Source organism: Drosophila mauritiana, chromosome 2L, assembly GCF_004382145.1.
Source record: "Drosophila mauritiana strain mau12 chromosome 2L, ASM438214v1, whole genome shotgun sequence".
NCBI lineage: Eukaryota > Metazoa > Arthropoda > Insecta > Diptera > Drosophilidae > Drosophila > Drosophila mauritiana.
Window position 1 is genome coordinate 541,646 of NC_046667.1, and position 19,919 is coordinate 561,564.

General features: G+C 48.6%; 2 protein-coding genes across 5 annotated transcripts in view; one reads left to right on the top strand and one right to left on the bottom strand.

Annotated features, from left to right (window-relative positions):
• Positions 1 to 17,833, top strand: part of LOC117150458 (zinc finger protein ush) — a 63,789-nt gene extending 45,956 nt beyond the window's left edge. For 2 of the 3 annotated variants that reach the window (XM_033317351.1, XM_033317349.1), the window contains 7 exons: positions 2,869 to 2,913; positions 13,340 to 14,280; positions 14,351 to 14,745; positions 14,863 to 15,063; positions 15,166 to 16,552; positions 16,613 to 16,755; positions 16,819 to 17,833. In XM_033317351.1, the coding sequence (XP_033173242.1) occupies positions 2,895 to 2,913; positions 13,340 to 14,280; positions 14,351 to 14,745; positions 14,863 to 15,063; positions 15,166 to 16,552; positions 16,613 to 16,755; positions 16,819 to 17,257 (3,525 nt within the window). In that variant the 5' untranslated portion in view covers positions 2,869 to 2,894 and the 3' untranslated portion in view covers positions 17,258 to 17,833. Of the gene's footprint in view, positions 1 to 1,118; positions 1,478 to 2,868; positions 2,914 to 13,339; positions 14,281 to 14,350; positions 14,746 to 14,862; positions 15,064 to 15,165; positions 16,553 to 16,612; positions 16,756 to 16,818 lie in introns of those variants that run through there. The other variant, XM_033317350.1, reaches the window with a different exon arrangement.
• Positions 17,834 to 18,725: 892 nt separating this feature from the next.
• On the bottom strand, positions 18,726 to 19,886 carry LOC117150461 (SUMO-conjugating enzyme UBC9-B). Of its 2 annotated transcripts, none has more exons than XM_033317355.1 (2): positions 19,722 to 19,886; positions 18,726 to 19,642 (listed from the first exon to the last, which is right to left on the bottom strand). In XM_033317355.1, exon 2 carries the CDS (start codon positions 19,540 to 19,542, stop codon positions 19,063 to 19,065), a length of 480 nt encoding a protein of 159 aa, XP_033173246.1. In that variant the 5' UTR covers positions 19,543 to 19,642; positions 19,722 to 19,886; the 3' UTR covers positions 18,726 to 19,062. The 2 variants fall into 2 exon arrangements, with proteins under 2 accessions (XP_033173246.1, XP_033173247.1); XM_033317356.1 differs by having other exon boundaries at positions 18,726 to 19,671.
• Between the last annotated feature and the right edge of the window lie 33 nt (positions 19,887 to 19,919).

The window sequence follows — 19,919 nt, forward strand, 5'->3', positions numbered from 1 at the left end:
ATAAACCAAACGCCGATAGGAATCAGAGGCGGAGGTCGGTTGAGATGTAGATGGGGAGTGCCAGGAAGGAGCGAGAGAAAGAGTAGCAAAAGCAACATAAAAATAGATCTTGGTCGGGCGATAAGCTCGGAAGGAAAACCAAACCGAGAAAACGCCGAACAAAAGCCCCGTGAGCCAAAAGCTGCAGAATGATGATGGAGAGTTGATGGAGATGCAGATAGAAATGGCCATGTGGATGCGGCTGGAGGAGGTGAATGATAACGGATGGGGAGACCTGTGCGAGATCTCACTGTACCAAAAAAGAAACGCTTCAATTTTAGAATTCGCAACTCAAGTAAAAGTGTTGATCAGGCCGCAATTTAAGTGTAATTTAATTTTATTCATTTGTTCGTGACTTACAAAGGAATATTTATTTATTTATAGTACACTTACATACGCACCCCATTTCGCTCGGTGCATTCAGATACAGATACAGAGATACAATTAAACACAAAACGCTTATCACTAAGCAATAATCAGAATTCCATTAGCCGTAGACGCGATATCGCTGAAAAGCATCTCCCTCGCGCACAGACCCACACAAGCACACCCTCTCGGAAAGTATCTTTGTATCTGTATCTGCTGCGCTCGGTGTTGGGTGTTCGGTGCCTCAGTGTTTGTGTATCCGTTCGCTGCTGGTTGGCTGGTTGGTTGGTTGGTTTTGGTTCTGTTTCTGTTTCTGCGATGTTATCTAAGCGCAGAGCTCGCCGCGCTGCGCTCCTTATCAGTGCTTTATCAGTTTTTGTTTCGAATAATTCCGAGGCGAGCGAAGGAAGTCGACCGCAGCAGAGAGTCTCGGCTAAGAGGTCTCGTCTTGTCCCCGCTCCGGCACAATATCTTATTTCAGTTGGCAGCGGACCGACCGACGAGCGAGAGAGTTTCTCGGCTGCTGATACGAGTTCCAGTCCGAGTCCCGGTACCAGTTCGAATCCCAAAGATAAACAACTTTTGGCCCGGCGTCCCGGCATCAACAAACATCAGCTGTGCTGCGTCGTCATCGCATCGCCGCTCGGTTTGGCTCGCTCGGTATCTGTATCGGTTGTATCTGTATCTCACAGCGGCGCACGAAAATTTCATTACCTACCGCCGCACTCAGCCGGTCGGTCCGACTCTCAGTTTGCTGTGAAACGCGGAGCAAGCAGCAACCACGAGCGGTACGCGGTACTCAAAATCGTCAGCGGTCGAGGGATTGAGAGCCACAATACGATACCGCACGTTCGTCATAACGAGAATTTGAATAATTGTATTACAGTGGGTAGTGAGTCAAAGAGAATTCCCACGGGAAGTGACAACAAAATTGCCGCTTAAGTACGGCCCAAACCGAAAGATAGAAATGTGCAAGTGACAAAGTGAAGGAGCCACCAGTAAACCTGGATTATTTGCCAAGTGGATTACAATACACATATAGGGAAAACAATGCTTAGCAGCAATACAAGAGGTTAGAAATATTCAAACATAGTTTTCCATGGCACAAAATATGCTTGAAGTTCTTATAATAAGAAAGCAAACTAGCATTCGACTTTTTACAACTACATTTCTGCTTATTTGATTTAGATGTAAACAAATTATTCATTCAATTTGGAATGTTTGTATATTTAAGTAATATTAAATTTGAGGTCTAATGCGAATGTATCATTTGTTATTAATGAAATTAAGCGAATGTTGCAACATATATTGATAAATACACTTTGAACTCCAATCTGGCATCTGTAAATGAAAACCAGTGAAGGAATTATTTTTCAATGCGTAAATACTTAGACAAGTTACTCGCGATGATGCCAATTACAATCATGAACTCAAAATATTTGCAAAGTTATGAGTGGTGCAATTATAAGATTTTCATTTAAGCCACGTTTAGCCGATCCCGCTCAATTTCGTAGAGGCTCGAATCAACCTGCACGTCATGTGTGGGAGGACTGCAAAAACTGAAATGCCCGCCAATTGCCATCGAAGCCAGCCTTTGGACCCAGCCAGCGAAGGGGGGAGTGAGGGGATGAGGGGACGTGGGTCCATTCCCGCCTGTCCGACTTGTCCGACACTGTAGTCCAAGTCCAAGTCCGCATTTCGCGTCCATGGCAGCCAGCTTTCAGTTGCTTATCAGTCGCCTATCTGCGCTGTGTGGCTTCACATTCATTCCACGGCCTCAGTTTGGCCCGGCTCATATGTATCTGCATCTGTGAGTACGAGTATCTGTGTGTGCTGCGCTATCTACGATCTGCGGCGAGCGAAGTAGAGGAAGAGGCAGAGCAGAGGAGCTGAATTAAAACGAAGGAATTCTGCGGATTGTTGTTATTATTGTTATTATAATTCCTTGAAGTGAATAATCAGCGAAATATAATCAAAAATGAGAAAAACAACACAAAGCGGAGTGCGATGTGCAGGGAGGGGGTACTCCGTACTGGGTACTCTGGGTACTGTAGTTTAATCGAGTGGAGTGAAGGCTTGGACACCGGCCTCGCAACGAACCAGCCAACTACTGTGCGTAGTAAACTCAACTTAGCCAACAGAAAAAGATGCAAAGATACTGGGCAAAACAGAGAATGGGTGGACAAAAGCAAACAATGCGGCCCTCGCAGCAATTATTATCGCTTTTAAAGTAAAGCCATTTGGCTGGAACAATCTGCGATATATATCTGCAACTATTATCCGGACTATGCATAAAGTCCAAACCCTATATATTCACTATCACTTATTACATTTTTACTATCATAGTGTTGGGTATTCGCTTTAAACTGCCTCTTAGGTATATAAGCTACAACTTAAAAGTATTTTGACGTGAACAAGCAAACATCGTTATCACTTCCAACTAACGTCAATCTCTGCTTTCAGGTGATTGTTCCGATACCGCAGAAGAGATGACCGTCGACAGCAGAGGTAAGGCGACTTTAGATATAAGTGTATGCATAGGAAAATCCTCCTCAAAGTAGGGCACATCCTGCCGCCTGTCCGTTGTCCTTTTGTCCGCCCTTCAATCCGCGATAAGTTTGCAGCTTAAACGAAATGGGCGAACGCCAAAAAATAAATTCTTATCTGTTCGACTGCAGGAAACAGGCGAGTGTGGCCATCCCTTTCTGTCTATGGCTGCCTCCCTCTGGCAGACATAACCCGTTAATGCCCAATAATAAATAATAAATCCCGATGTGTGTAGACCCAGTAATTTGAACCCATCCCTGGCCTTGACTGCTGGCTGCTGATACTCTGCCAATAAAAATTTAATCCAGAAAAAGATGAAGACGAGAGCTCTCTAATTTAATACAATTTTTATCAGTGCAGTGCCACTGTTTCCATTCCCCTTGGCCTCCTGCGGTTTTTCTGATTCTGACACCTCAGACCCTGTGAACCCGTTCGTGAAAGGATGTGGGGGGGTTAGTCACAACCCTCGTTTCAGTCCCTTCGATGGACTGCAGGAAATGACAACGGGTCGGGTCGGGTCTGCCTCTCGCTCGCACTTATTATTTGTAACCCCTTGGCCAACCCACCCATCCCCTCGGGCTGAATTTTGACTTCACTCCGACATCATTGGCATCAATTTCATATCACTTCATAATCATCAGCAATGTCAACGTCATTGAGACGATGTCTCTGACCCGGCCACCACAACCCTTCTGAGCTGGCCAGGAGCGGTCTGTCGCTTAGCTCTCCGAATTGAATGTTTTCAGTTGATAAAGGATGGTAATAAACCCCGAGGATTATCGCCAAGTGGATGGGAGTTTATGGGAATTTATCTGTACAGCTCTAGTTTACCATTACTTTTAACCCCGATTATTAGATTATTAGGTGTGTTTAGGGCTAACTTAATTAATATTCCGTGACGAAGTCTCACAAGGGTTCTCCATTATTTTCCAATAATAAGTGAATAGAGTTGTGAAGCTCATACGAGTATAGCCTCTTTTTGCGTCCAACCTCTAACAATGAATTTCCAGATTATCCCATAATACATTGGACAGTTAAATCCGTTATCTAAAACCTAAACTCCGCTCCTGCGCTTTTTGGCTCGACATTCCGCACCATTTCGCTGCCATCTCGAGCATTCATCATTAATAATCCCCCGAAAGTGGCGGCAATTGGAGCAGGGCATCCTCCCTCTTCCCAGCTTCCTCCTTCCGTTGCCCCTCAGAATCTCAGCCCTTCCACGTGGCGCTTTTTGTGCTGCGTCAGTGAAAGATTTCCAGCAAACGAACACGGGACCACCAAGGCCAGATGGCACCGGGTGGCGGGGAGCACTCGAGTGGCCAGTGGGCGTAACAGTTCGCCTAAAAAGTGGGCGTTTGTCTGGGCTAATCTTTATCTGGCTGTTGACACTCCATGGCGACGCCGAGCGACCGAAGAGCCGAGTTGGCCAGTCAGCCAACAACATGGTGGGGAGAAGCGTGTGGTATTCCTTTGGCATGCCCATGCCCTCCTCCCAGAACTCCTACTTTTTTGGCCAATGATTGGGATTGCCGCACTTTCTAATCGGCTAGTTGGGTTAGTTGAATTAGTGGCTGTGGCCACTTTCGGGATACTCAAGGAAAATCCTTAAAAGGATCGTTACTAAGTATGCAAATTAATGAGATAAATTACTTAATGAGCTTGAAGAGTATATTGTTGACAAGAATCAAGTATCAATCAGCTATTTTTATGGAAGATCTTTGCTGTAGGGTATTTCACATTCTGTATGACCCTGCCTTGTGTCTTGCTGGTTTTTCTGAGTCCGCCCCTCTTGATGTTTGTTTGTTTGTGGTGGCTTTTGCTGCTGTTTGAACGCCCCCCTCTCTTCGCATTTCTTCCTCACTTGCTGGTGAATCTGGTGTATATATATGGTGTATCTGGCGATGATGATGATGACGTTGCTCACTTTTGGCGCTCTTCAGTTGTTGTTGCTCCTGTGCAATGTACTGTAAGCGCATCTCCCTGGCCCCGTATGTGTGTGTGCTCGTATCTGTGTATCTGTGAGCGCCTGTCTGTGTGTTTGGTTTTTATCTATGAAATTCATGAATGCTTCGGCTTATCTTGCAGAATTGCATACTTGCAGCCCAGGCTCTCCCCCTTTTGGCCTGGCTTTTTGGTTGGCTGCTCCTCTGTAGTGTGCAGTGTGTTGTCTGCTGTTGGCTGGCTTCTAATGGCGCTAAGTGGTGACCCTCCAACCACCCCAATCCTCTCTAATGGCATTTTATCTATGGCATAATTTTTTATTATGTCTCCCTCTGTGGCCGCGCTGTTGGCTTAATGACAATCCAGCCAAACCGAACCGAAAACCGAACCGAAACGAGCCACACACAGACAGCGAGTCAAATTGTTAGATAGCTTTTCGGCATGTAATTAATCATTTGACAAGGTTCAAGCTTCGCGGTGCGAGACGCAAGGTTTCCCTATCTCCATTTTTTGGGGCTCTTGTTTATGCGGGAAGCATTGCAATTGCTGCGGGCCAAAAGCGAGTGCAACAACAAAAACATCGACAGCAGCGGTAATCGAAAAAAAACCATTACACGGCGCTCGGCCTTATCAGCTGCGTTCCATCAACACACAGCCCTTACCCCTTACTTGAGCCCGCTTTCTTTATCCTTGCCAGGGAATACCAAGCATACGACATGTGGGCTGGCGTAAGTGCACTATAAAACAGTGAGAAAAGTTCACGTTTGGTGCTTACTATTTCCCCGACTTATAAAGCTTTCGATCCATAAAATTGTGGTGTCGGGATTTCAGAGAGCCAAATACAATTTATACTATTTTAACAATAAATTACCACCAGAAGAGGTTCCCTTTCGGTTGCGATGAAATATTGAGAGGAAAAGAAAGAGCACACTGAGAAAAAAGTTCTTGTAATAACATAACAAATAAGGCGATCTTTAACAAGTGAAGCTATATTATTCATATTAATTTGCACATTTGCACGTTTGGGAATAATTTCTCTGCCAACTCCTTGTCCAATGGGGAACCTCATTATTATTCTGTAGCATTTTCAAATAATTTTCTTATGATTTTTTCCGTTGTGTGTGTGGATAGCTAAAATAGCAGCTTCGTAATCCTTTTTGCGGCGTGGCATTTATGAAATGTATTTCCACCTTATCGCTGGCCACAGATCGCAGCTGGTGGTCCTGCCGCTGCTCCTGTTGCCTACATCCCCCCATGACCCTTGGCCCTTGGATTCAGATGATGATGATGATGATGATGAGTTCGACTTGGGGGCTTTGGTCATAAAATGCTCGCATCAAGTCGAAGGAATGTCCTTTCTGCCTTGTCCTTGCGGTTGCGCAGACAAAGGAGTCGGCAAACGGAGGAACAAGGACCAGGGGTTGGTCTCACTTTTTGCGGTGGCCATAACACCAAGCGCAATCCTTTGGATAAATTTTCTTATCTTTGCCGACCAGACGACGATATTATTTTTAATACAACAACCGAATTTGTATGTTTGTGTGCGAGGGTGGCTCGTAAATGTGCGTGTGTGATTTATGCAGTAATTTTTTTTATATATATAGCAAGCATTACAAAGCTCTTTATCATTCGGCCAAAAATAAAGAATTCTGTGGAAACGGATTCTGTGCCCCAATAAAATTTGAATTTCGCTTGGGGTCGAGCTCTAATGGCTTGACCGTCGCTTTAGGAGCAACCTCAAGACTTATGGGGATTGTGTTTCCCCTTACGTTTAAAGTCTTTTCTACAGTTTCTACAAAACTGGAACTGATTTTATTTCGGATAACGCAAAGCTCCTAAATTATTGAAATATTATATGTAGCAAAGAACCCATGGTAAAGCATATGGCTTTACATTTACATCAGCTAACTTCTTTTAAATCTTTCATACATAAGTAATCTTCTGCCAGTTAGCTTTCATTTAACAATTTAACTACAGGCAATTTAATCTTTGCCGTTGTACTTTTAGATCGCTCTAACCACTTAAATCGATTTAGGTCTTTATTGAAAAATCACATTGAGCAGGGACACACATCTGTCAATCAATTAGCTGCATGTCAGCACGCCGTCTTTTCATCCTGGGAATTCCTTTTCTTTTGCTCGTCATCTGAGTTGGACTTGGATTTCCATTAACCCCTTTCACCAGCCACCCCCTGATATTTTCCCACACGCTCATGGCTGTTTGTATTTGGCTTTTAGCCGTTTTCCGACTGCTAAGCTAACGCTCGAATGACCCTCGTCATTGATGTTGATGATGCTGATTGCTATTGCTATTGCCTTTACTTTTTCCCGCTGTTTCCGATGACTGCTTATTTGTACAAATCCAGTGCGAAATTCAATCAGCAAGCGAAGCGCATAAATCGAATGGAAGCCAAATCTAAAGAATTTGTCAAGTCAGTGCTGAGTGCGCGATATTGGCTACTGAATGTCGATTTTAAGGTAGGGAAAATCCTCAACATCAGGCTTAAGTTTTAAAAACAATTTCGGAGCTCATTACAAGCTGTTAGCAGGCACTTGCTTCCATCATCTCCAAGCTGCCCACTGTGGGTGCTCCCAGCATTTATGGCTTATTTGCTGCCTGTCACTCACTTGGCTACCTCCCATCCGGCACTTCTCCGCACTCCAACCTACTGCGACATACCCAACTCACCCAGCGAGTGGTGCCCCCAAAAGAGCAGCCCTCCGATCATCCCATCCTCATCCTCATCCTCCAGCCCTGAGCCCTGGGCCTTCGTGTTGGCCTGGCTACCATTCTGCCTCCTTTCGGCTCCATTCCCCAGCCCAAAGCCTGCGCCACACAGACGCACACACGTTTTTCGGGGCCTAATTGGTAGGTAATGATGTGTCTGACTCGCCGCTTTGTTAGTCAGTCCAGGCGGTGCACTGCACAAATCGATTCTGCAATCGCCTACCAACAAAGTTTTTTGTTTATTTTAAGTCAGTGCGAGATGGGCGTAGATCAGCTAACGTACTAAAAAACTGCTTCACTCATGCTTAACACTGCGAATATTGTTTGCATCAACGTCCAATTTCTCCATGTGTACAACCAGGTTGCGTGCCCCTTGCTGCGCTGCCAAACGGGCTGGCAGTTAAACTCCGCCAGGGACTGGAAGCGGGCACCCAACTTGGAATTGAAGTTGGACTTCTTGGACTCCTTGGCGGCCTCCGGCTTTGTAGTTGGCTAACTGCCTGTTGTTGCTGTTGTCGCTGACTGCGCGCATCTTGTTAGCAAATCGCCCCCTTTTCACCGCCCCTCCCCATCGGCGACTCGTGCTGTGGGGTCCTTTACTTTGCCTCCTTTTCAGTTTGTGAACTGGCCGTGCTCCCCTCTTTTTGGGAATTCCATTCCCATTCACACAGCTTGCGGGCAATTTTCGCGCCTCTTTAATTTACTGCTGAAAAGAAATGCCAAACCCTAGTGCTCCGTTTTGTTGCTGTTGTCGTGATTGCTTGATGAACACATCAAAAGTCATCAGCACAGGATGAAAAAAAGAACGGAGCAATGAAGTCAACACAATGCCAGACACGATTTTGGACTTGCCACGCCCCGCCGCCCCCTGCTGCTATCACGAACTGCACAGCAGTAACAGTAAAAGTAAAACAGTCGAAAGAAACAAGCTGCTGCCGTCGTGTCTATAAGGGAAAATGGCCCGAATGGAAATGGAGTCGCAGGCGGGGGAACAGGAACATCGCAATTGAATTGTGACTTCTTGGGGCAGTTGTCAGTGCTTGATTGATCTGCAGAAAGCGTGATTTGTTTACAGCAATTGCGAATGTTGCTGCGGTGGCATGTTGTTGCTGGTCGAAGTTCAGCCGATGTTGCTGCTGCTGCTGCTGCCATTCCCACTATCGACCGATGGTAATCGAAGAAAGCGACATTTATGCAAATGCCAGGTTGTTTAATAAACGCAAATTATGAGCCCGGCAGCAACATGTTGCAGCAACAGTCGATGGCAGATTAGCGACATTCATACTTGCACTTGGGTCAATTTAAATTTGTGCAACAGTGGCAGCACGGCACGGCAGCAACTCCTTGCCGCAGCAGCACATGAGATTGTGGGAGCAACAGGCAGCATTATTGTGTTCGGCCAAGATCGCAATTGATCAGTGTGTTGGTGTTGCAGTTGCAGTTGCAGTTGCAGTCGCTGTTGCTGTTGCTGCTGTGCTGGTGCTAATGCTAGTGCTAGTGCCTGTGCTTGTGTTGCTGCTGCTGATCAAGCGATCAAGCACCGCAGCCAGAAACAATCGGCGCTGAGCGTGCTCACACGAAATTTTCAAGTACTGCGACAATTTCCATGCCCCCAGCCGCTGCCTTGTTATCAGCGCGCCATGCAACAGCAACAGCGACTGCAGCACAGGCAAGAGCAGCAACACATCTCAACAGTTGCATCAATTGCTCAACATTGAACTCTGGGCATGGGCCCAGACGATCACCCCTCCCGGGGAGCCCCGTCGGCCGCCCCTGCCCCAGGACCTTGTATCATTTGCACGTTTTTTAATTAAGACATCAAAAAGAGACTTTGACTTGGGCGATTTCAAGGAATTGCCTGCCGTCTGTCTTTGTCCGTGGCTTGTGTTTCGGTTTCTATAGATCGAAGATATAGTACCACATGGGTTGGACTACAAAAACAGTTGAGGTGCACATGATAGAACTGCAGAGTAAAGTTTGGGAACACCAATTGGTTGGTATAGGGTATGATGGTGCTTTGATACCTTACAATAACATACTTGACTGGGTAATAAACAAGCTTAGGACCTTGAAAGCCTATTATTTTGACCACAAGTGTATGCATTCTCCCACTCCCACAACTGCAAGCTCTTAATCTGATCCCTCCCGTGACATCAGCAACTTGAGTTGAACCAAATGAACTAAATTAGTTTCGCTCGGAAAAGGAACTTCTGTCCGAAGCCTGTTGGCTTGAATTGGGCGATAATGCGACGAGGGGAGCAGAAGAGTGCAGCAGCCAAAGGTTGAAGAGGAACCAAAATTGCTTATCCCCGGATCAAAGGAATTTTACTCTCCGGGTTCCCATAGAGACAACCGAAAGAGGTGCTGACTGCAGGAACAGAGCCAGGAATCGAAGTTGAAGCTGGCGGAAAAGAGCAGTGGATTCGGCGAGCAAATCACGAATAGCTTGGGAGCCCCCAAGATATGAGAATGTTGATTATTTACACGGACACACGGCGCAAGAACAGATCGGCTAAGACTTCTCCGCCTCATTTCTTCCTACTGGCCAAGTGTGAAGTGAAATGAAATTTGCGAACTTTGCGCTCTTTGCATTCGTTTCCCGGCCGCAGAGGGGCCTTCTTTTCCTTGATTAATAACAATTGATAAGCGCGGAGTTGGCCCAGAGCCCTGGCTGCATCGCCGAGCTGCTGATGGCGTTGATTGCCCGTGCCAAGTCCCGTAGTCCCAGGTCCACCGTCCGCTGTCTGCAGTCCACTTGGAATCGCAGCCTCGGCCCGGAAACCCAAGGCAAAGTGGCAAAATTTTCGCGCGAAAATGAAGATTTCTCTTATCACAATTGGCAGCTGCAGACGTTTCCCCCATTGCTTTTTTCATTTTGGGCTCCTCACTCACGTTTTTCAATTTCTGTTCTCCCCCCAAAAAATCCCGATCATCGATAGCGACTGCAGAAATTTGTTTAATTATACTCCATTGGGGGTTTCGGAGACAGTAGTTCCCGCTCATTTTGCCAGACTAATGAGTAAGTGGAGCCGCCAGGCAGAAACTGTTTTAAAAATCACAGAGTACCATTGACAGTGGTCCAGGCTTAAATCCCAAGCACTACTAATACGCCCACGTCCTTAGTTGCATCCAGCGACCTCTAAGTGCTGACCCAGCCAGACGCACTGGCGACTTGCTCCCGAGATCCTAGGCACCTTTGATTCTTTCCCTCGTTGGCCACCAGATCTTCAGAAAGATCTACCAGGGATTGCCAGTTTCGTTTTCGGGTTAACTGACCCCGAAACGATTAGCAGCGACGGCGGTCCGCGGGTTGAAAGCCAGCGACAAATGAACAAAGGGTCGATCCTGGGGATCTGCTCCTTCATTTGGCTCCCCTCCACCTCTTTTCCTGGTTGAGATCGGGACCTGGGCCAAATTGTTCGATTGTTTATGGCTGCCAACAACGCCCACCGAGTGAAGTTGCCAAGTGAGAAACCAGCAACAATCATCTGGCGGCTGATAAAGTGCCAGGTATCCCCGGCCCACATGCACCACCTTCCCTCACCTTTCCTCCCTGTATGTTTTTGTTGTGTCGCTTATCGGCGAGGATCGATCGCAGCTCCAGCAAGAAGAAGAGAAGAGGGACCTGACGCTGAAGACGGCGGCGAGCTGATTTAACAAATTGATAAACAATTGTTGGTTTGGCGTTGGCCGCAGGGGGGAGATGCGCGGAGATGCCCGGGGAATCCCCCTCGCCTTCCACACAAAAGGTGTGTGGGGCGGCGTAACGTTACGAAATGGCTAAACAAACGATCGCCCGATCGCAATTTCAGCGAAGACGGCTTGTTCCCAGATCCCAAATCGATTTCGTATGCGAATGCGAATGCGTAGCCTTGAAATTCCGTGCACTTGGGCATACAACTGTGAAAGGTCTACCATACTAAAATAGTATTGTTAATATAATTTTGCCGAACTAATATAAAAAGCCATACACATTTCAAATAGATTGTTTGGTTTGAGAATTCGAAATAACTATGTGTATTTCTCCATTTGAAACCGCCTAATCTGGAGGTTTGCAAGAGATTTTGGGGCTCAGAACCGAATCCGCACAACAATGGAAAAGAGGAGAGGGTGTTGGGATGGCACTCGCGAAACAATCGCTGGAGGAGATCTGCTCCACCAACTGGTGAGCCGCCGAGCCGAGAGATCCCGGCCCGGCCTAATCCTGGGCGGCAGAGGCAGCTGTCGCTGGGGGCAGAGCTAGGGACTCCGAGCCAAGAGCTGGGCACCCAGGCCAGAGCTGCAGCCGAGACCCAGCCAAAAGCCATTGTTAGCTGTTAGTCTCCCGTTCGCACTCTATCGGCGCTCGGCCATCGCTCTGCCCTTCTCTTCGCGGAGGCCTCTTCGCCCGGACAAAACACTTTACGTGTGCGGCTTATCGCCACCCAATCGAAGGCAATAAATATCTTACAAATAAGCAGAATGCCTCGGAATGCCAGCAGAGCCCTTTATTTTTGAGGGACAGGGTGAAGCGATTCTTCTAACCGATAGCTCACGTGCAGAATTGTGTGAATTCGTGAAAAATCGACGGCGGCAATTAGGGCGGGCCGTCAATAGTTTGGCAACAGTTGCAACATTTGTTGCAGTGGCAGTGGCAGCGGCAGCGGCATCACAAACAGCAGCAGTCAAAAGACTCAGGCAACAAACTTGGTCTGCACAGCGAGAAATTGGGCTTGCTTTGCGAGCTTTGAAAACATTGCTATTTAGTCTGGTAATACGAGGAGAAACAAGCAAATATATCAAATGTTTCTCTCATGAAGCTTTTCATTGGGCCATTCGTCGATTTTCTGTGTATAAGTCTCTCTTGTTTTCCCTACTTGTCGGAGTCGCTCTGGATGTGCTGACATTTCAATAGCCATCAATTGACAGGTCAACGCGCATCCTCTCCAGTCTCCCATCCTCAAAGGAAATCCATGGACGAGGGAGGACTCCAGAAGGGGGGCATTTGGGAGCTGGAGCCCGCACGAGCAGGGTAAATGTTCGCTCCGGTCGAGATGTCGAATTTCTGGCGAAGCGAGATGCAAACTGCAAACTGCGACGCTTATCCGGCGACTCCATCTGCATGCCATGTGTGTGCCATGTCCACGTCCACTTCCACTGTCCGCCGCCATAATCTCGGCCAGCATCGCCGTTGGTCGTTATAATATTTCGCCGTGGCCAAAACAGAAACAAATCAGATGTCAGTTCGGGATTCTGGCCAACTTCGAACTTTTGCAGCGATCCGCGGGGCCTAATCATCAGTGACCACCATGGGCTTTTCTTTTCCCCTGCCCATCTCCTTCCATTTCCACCAGCGTTTTCCACGTAAGAGATGGCCACAGTGGATAAACTGCCCCTGCTCCTCCTGGGCAGCAGCCTATGCAAGCAACTCTTGTCGCATTGTTTTCACAGCTCTGACCACTGACAATTTGTTCGATAATAATTGCCAAACCAGCTGTCTGACACATAGATTCCTCATGGGCAGCGGATGCAAGAGATTGGATGCCGCAATTGCGGATTCCGCGAAGCCAATTTGAGGCACTAAACTGCCATGTAACTGTCTGACCCCGGAGGAAATTCTCAGGCTTGCTTGAGATAAAAATTGTGTATAAAGTCCTTTTGTACACATTTAGCTTAAATCGTTTTTTTTTTTACTTGTGGTTAATAAATTAATTGATGCATTTGTGCTAATTCATTGCAGATTCCAAAGATCTGAGCACTCAGGATATAGGCGAGCAGAAGCAGCAGCAAATGGAGGACCAGCTGGAGGATCAGTTGAACGATTCCAGAGACCCCCAAAACAACAATAACAATATCGATGACGACGATGATGAAGACGCTGAGTTCGAGGAGCCAGAAAAGGCCAATTCCCAACAGGATCAGGATTTGGGAGAGACAGAGATGGAGCAGGACCATGATCTTCAGCAGGAGGAACAGCAGGAACTGCCTGCAAACAGCCCAAGCACTCCGCCCAGGAGTCCCAGCTCTCCCCAGCTGATTCCCAAGCTGGAACAGCCCGCCACGCCGCCCTCGGAGCCAGAAGCCTCTCCGTGCCCCTCACCCTCGCCATGTCCCACGCCCAAGTACCCCAAAGTGCGTTTGAATGCGCTCCTGGCCTCAGATCCTGCCCTTAAGCCAGATGCCAAGGAGCTGACCCTGCCGGACTCTCGTCTCCTGGCTCCTCCGCCACTCGTCAAGCCGGACACGCAAGCGCAACCGGAGGCAGCAGAGCCTCTGCTGAAACCAGCCAGATTTATGTGCCTGCCCTGTGGGATTGCATTCAGTTCGCCCTCCACTCTGGAGGCCCATCAAGCCTACTATTGCTCTCATAGAATTAAGGACACGGACGAGGCTGGCAGTGATAAGTCGGGGGCAGGAGGATCGGGAGCCACAGCTGGCGATGCAGCAGGGTTGACCGGGGGCTCCGCCGAGCCAATAGCCAAAATGGCCAGGACAGGAAAGCAATATGGCTGCACCCAGTGCTCCTACAGCGCGGATAAGAAGGTATCCCTAAATCGCCACATGCGCATGCACCAGACTTCGCCAGCAGCTCCCACACTGGCCGGCTTGCCAAGTCTGCTCCAGAACGGAATAGCGCCGCCGGGAGTTACGCCCAATCCGATGGAGGATAGCTCTAGTCAAGTGAGTAAAGTGTTGAGGTGCCAGTTGCCCCTTTAGTCGCAAGCTAATGATAAAAAAATCCCCTCCACAGCAAACCGATCGCTACTGTAGCCACTGTGATATCCGATTCAACAACATCAAAACTTATCGAGCGCACAAACAACACTACTGCAGTTCGCGGCGACCAGAGGGCCAGCTCACGCCCAAGCCAGACGCCTCTCCGGGAGCAGGTTCCGGGCCGGGTTCCGCAGCCGGATCCATAGGAGTATCTGCCCAGGCGGCTGCGCCCGGCAAGCTGAGTCCGCAGGCCAGGAACAAGACTCCGACTCCCGCAATGGTGGCCGTCGCAGCTGCAGCAGCGGCTGCCGCTGCCTCCCTTCAGGCCACGCCGCATTCGCATCCACCTTTCCTGGCACTGCCCACCCACCCGATCATAATTGTGCCCTGCTCGCTGATCCGTGCAGCTAGCTTTATTCCGGGCCCACTGTAAGTTCCCAGGGGAAACATCCCTAAGTTAGATCCATTTGCAATTTAGGGTCGTTTTGAAACAATGTATATAACATAATTACGTATTGGACTGAACTATTGCATTTTTATGTGCAGGCCCACGCCGAACTCGGGAATCGTGAATCCAGAAACCACCTGTTTTACCGTGGACAACGGAACGATTAAACCACTGGCCACTGCCCTAGTTGGCGCCTCCTTAGAACCCGAACGCCCTTCGGCTCCATCATCTGCTGCTGAGGCCACAGAAGCCAAGAGCAGTCCTCCGGAGCCCAAGCGAAAAGAGGCAGGGTTAACTAGGTTAGTTCCTATAAATATTTGTGATTCACCCATCAGATAAGAGTTATTACTATGGCTAATGATGAAAACCACTGAATAACACATACTCTTTACTATCTTCAGAGAATCTGCGCCTCTCGATCTCTCGCTGCGTCGATCGCCAATCACTCTGAATTCGCTCAGCTTGCGGCAGCGCCAACTGCGGAATGCTCTCTTAGATGTGGAGGAAGTACTCCTTGCCGGCGCAGGAACGGGCAAGGAGAACGTAGAGACTCCGAGAGGAGGTGGAAGTGTGACTCCCGAGCAGATCGTTTGTGCTCCCTCCCTGCCGAGCAGTCCTTCGATGAGTCCCTCGCCCAAAAGACGAGCCATCAGTCCACGCAGTTCCGGGGCTGGTAGTGCCTCCTCCATGTCACCACCTGGTCTCAATGTGGCTGTTCCCCATCTGCTCGACATGCGCTCCATGCTACCTGCGGACTTTGGACTCTCCGAGTCGCTGTTGGCCAAAACCAACCCGGAACTGGCTCTGAAACTGGCGGCGGCAGCGGCCGCAGCTGCTGTGGCGGGCAGTAGTGGAGCAGCAGCCTTTCCGACCTCTTCTCTTCCTGCCCAAACTAGTAGTGGGAATCCTGGCAGTGGAGGATCGGCAGGTGGTGCCCAGCAACCTCAGATCTATGTGAAAAAGGGCGTGTCCAAGTGCATGGAGTGCAATATTGTGTTCTGCAAGTATGAGAACTACTTGGCACACAAGCAGCATTATTGCTCGGCAAGAAGCCAAGAGGGTGCAAGTGAAGTGGATGTCAAGTCGGCCGTTTCACCATCCATCGCTGGAGCAGCAGGACTAGGAGCCGCAGGGGCAGAAGCAGCTTCTTCTGTGGAAACCACACCGGTGGCATATCAACAGTTGATCTGCGCCGCCTGCGGAATCAAGTACACTTCCCTGGACAACCTGCGAGCCCATCAGAACTACTATTGCCCCAAGGGAGGAGCAGCTGCTGCCCCCGCCGCGACCCCCACAGATCCCGGTCAGCTGGGCATGCCAAAGGAGAAGTGCGGAAAGTGCAAGACTTTGCATGAAATTGGTCTGCCTTGTCCACCACCCATTGCGAATCCTCTCGCAGCGCCGACAGCCAATGCGCAACCCGCCTCCAACAGTCTGAACAAGTGTCCTGTTTGCGGGGTAGTGAGTCCCACAGCAGCACTGGCCAAGAAACACATGGAGATGCACGGAACAGTAAAGGCCTACCGCTGCAGCATCTGCCAGTACAAGGGAAACACTCTTCGCGGCATGCGCACCCACATTCGAACCCATTTCGACAAGAAGACCAGCGACGTGAACGAGGAGCTATACATGACCTGCATCTTTGAAGAGGATGTTAGCGCGCTGAGTCAGGAGCTGGTTCCTCCAACAGGGGCATCTACCACAACTGGACACGATTCCATGGATCATCCCTCGCAGATGTTCAACTGTGATTACTGCAACTATGTCTCCACCTACAAGGGCAATGTGGTGCGTACTCATTTTTATTGCTACCAGACCAAAGAACTAACAATAGTTTTTTCCTCACAGCTGCGCCACATGAAGCTGATGCATCCCCATGTGGCCATCAACTCTCCCTCCATTTCCCCCGACACCAGAGATCAAGATGTGACTTCCAACCCCACTACCAAACAACACTCGAATTCCGATGGATCCAACGGTGAAGCAGCCAGGTAAGGATGCCAGCAAATTATCTAAATTCTTATACTATATGGCTCTAACTTCTTCGTCCACAGCTTCCACATTAAATCGGAGCCTCTGGATCCACCGCCGACTGTGAATCTGGTGCACGAGAACAACAACTCGCCAATCGCCACGCCACATATTAAGGCTGAGCCAATCGAAGTCGGAGCGGATGCTGCGCCCGGCGGGCTGGTTCCGCCGATGACTTCTCCGCTGGGAAACAGCAGCAGCGTGGCTGCCGCAGCAGCTGCCGCCGCCGAGGTGATGAAGAAGTACTGCTCAACCTGTGACATATCCTTCAATTACGTGAAGACCTACTTGGCCCACAAGCAGTTTTACTGCAAAAACAAGCCCATTCGCCCCGAGGCCAGCGACAGCCCCAGTCCGAATCACCTAGGCGGAGGCGTTGCCGTGGGCCTGGGCATTGGCGGCCTGGTCGGCGGACACGGCCAGCAGAAGAACAAGGAAAACCTGCAGGAGGCGGCCATTTGAGAAAGCCAGCTGCGGTGGGAGGCGCAGCGCAAGCAGCTGGAATGGTATTACACGTGCTTCTAAGCAGCAGCCCAACCCAATCGAAACTAATCGAATCCTAGCCTCCTTTCAAATGTACACTATCCAAACCGCAACCAACAATCGACGACAGTATTCCCGGAGAATCTCCCGTCGCTGCCCTCCACTTCCAACGCCACTTGGGGACTGACTCCTTCGACTTACCGATCGATAGAAGTAGATATATACACCGTACTCCCTTACATATACAGTACACCTAAAGGAATAACACATAGATACTTAGGTACATTAATTTAGGCGCATACCCATTAAGTGGGAACCATGACATATAATGCATGCCAAAGCTTACCACTTAGACAGAAATTAAATTGAGGGCGTGAAACTACAAGTTTGCAATGGTCTGCGGAGTAGGAGGCGAAGTATTCCAATGTAGATCCAATACTATAATGTAAATTACTCGCTGTTCCCCGTAAAGCGAGCTATTCTAACTGTGTAATTTAAATGAGTACATTATTTATTAAGTGTGTGCGACAATAAAAATAATTAATTTATTCAATATGAAATATAGTGCAATTAGTAACTAAAGGACTTTTAAAGTCAAATCTAAAAAATTTGAATTCAACGGAAGGTTTGAGTGCTGCCAGGTCAGCGAAAAATGGTATGTCGACATAGTTGCCAGATGGATTAAAATATGATCAACAATCGGGCATATTACCGGATCAATAGAAAAATATTGTGGCATCCCTAATAAAATAACCGTTAGATTACACCAGGCAACAAAGAGATCAGCTGATCGTTGGAAGCCTACTAGAAGTTCTGTTCGCCTGGTACTCAGAATAGAGCATGCCCACCAAAACCGAGTATTTGGAATCCTGACGGTGGATTTAAAAACACCTTCTTCACGCTTATGCTCCCCTGGTAATTCAGTTCGAAAAATATAAGAGCATCCTCGGAAAAATAATAAATTCAGCTGTCACTATGCCGGATTCCACAAACTGAAGTACCAGGCGAACATAAATCTCAGCAGATGTCTCAAATGGGTAATTTTCAATATGGCGGTCTCGTTGGAAGTGAACCGTTAGCTGGAAGCTACAAGAAGCTAATGCTACCAGATCGGCCAAAAAATTATTCATAGTAATGTTGGCGGACTTGCCAGATCAGCTGAGAAAGTTGGAAAATGTGACCAGCTTCATGTGTCTAAATGCAGCAAAATAGAAAAGTAAAACTGGAGTTTTTAAATAAAATAGTTACGGATTAACAAATTGCCATTTTACCTAAGTAACAAGCACAAAGAAAGAACTTAATATGCGCCCATAATTCGAGCAATAAATGCAGCTGTGCGGCTACTGACGACCAACAAGTTCTCGACCGCTCATATGTAGGCAAAACCGTTCCGCTTTAAAATGCATAAGCTTTTACAACTAATACATTTTTATTGAAATTACATAGGTTTGTACGTAGTACTTGCGGTACAAAATAGCCCATAGAATAATCGGCACCTGCACCCAGAATGGAAGCTGCAATGGAGCGTCGAATTCTGGGTGCCACGTGGCCACTTCGGGCCCCATCGAAATAGGAGGACTTATTTGTATTTATTCAGATAGTACACGCTGGTAATTAAGCAAGTGCAGAACATTAAAAAATTAGATGCTTCGGGCCGCGGGGGCTATCCAAAATTAGTCGATTCTTTAAAAGTAAGTAGATGTGGAGAGCATTCCAAACAAACGCTTACCGGCTAAATGTGTGTATTTGTTAATGTCTATGTGGTAAAGGTGGCTGGAGCCCGACTACTCGGTGGCCGCCATGGCGCGGGCCTGGGCACGCACGCGCTTCTCGTACTCCAGTCGGTTCTGGCAGTAGATGGTGTAGGCCTCCGCCTGGGCCGGGTCCTTGATGTTCGGCTCGTTGAGCAGGTCCTGGATGCCCAGCAGGATTTGCTTGATGGTGATGGCGGGGCGCCAGTCCTTCTCCTCGTCCAGCAGCGACAGGCAGACGGTGCCCGAGGGATAGACGTTCGGGTGGAACAGCGGCGGCTCGAACTTGCACTTGGGCGGCGAGGTGGGGTAGTCGTCTTTGAAGATCATGCGCAGCTTGTAGAGCCCGCCCTCCCAGGGGGTGGACTTCTTGCCGGGAATGGCGCACTCCCAGATCATCAGGTTGAGGGTGCCGTCGGGGTTCTTGGCGGGTCGCGCGACGAACCCGAAGGGGTGATCCTTGCGCCAGGCCTTGCGCTCCTCCCCCAACCGTGTAATAGCAATGCCGGACATGGTCGCTGCTTGCTCGCGTCTCTACTGCCGACCGAACGTGTCCTCGAGTCCTGGATTTCCGCTAGCAGTCCCACTTGGCCCTTTTTGCACGCGCGTCTGTCTGCGAATGTGTGTGTGTGGGTAAGTGGCCTGCGAGGGGCTTTGTCGCCTTATGGCGCGCTAATTGCCAGGGCACCTACCTCTCTGTTTGTCCTTGCGTCTCAAGTGGCTCCAAGCGAATTAGTTATATGCAATCGCTGGGGGAACTCGCACTTTTCGCAATTTTTACCGCAATTTTTCAGGAATGAACGCTTGTGCTCGCTAAACGTATCAGTTTTTCAACACAAAGGGTCTCACTATTCGGTTATCGATAGTTAATGTGGCCGTGTATGAACAGT

What these genes read in the sequence shown, in the direction of transcription:
- LOC117150461 (XM_033317355.1), bottom strand. Translation starts at nt 19,542, where the DNA reads ATGTCCGGCATTGCTATTACACGGTTGGGGGAGGAGCGCAAGGCCTGG.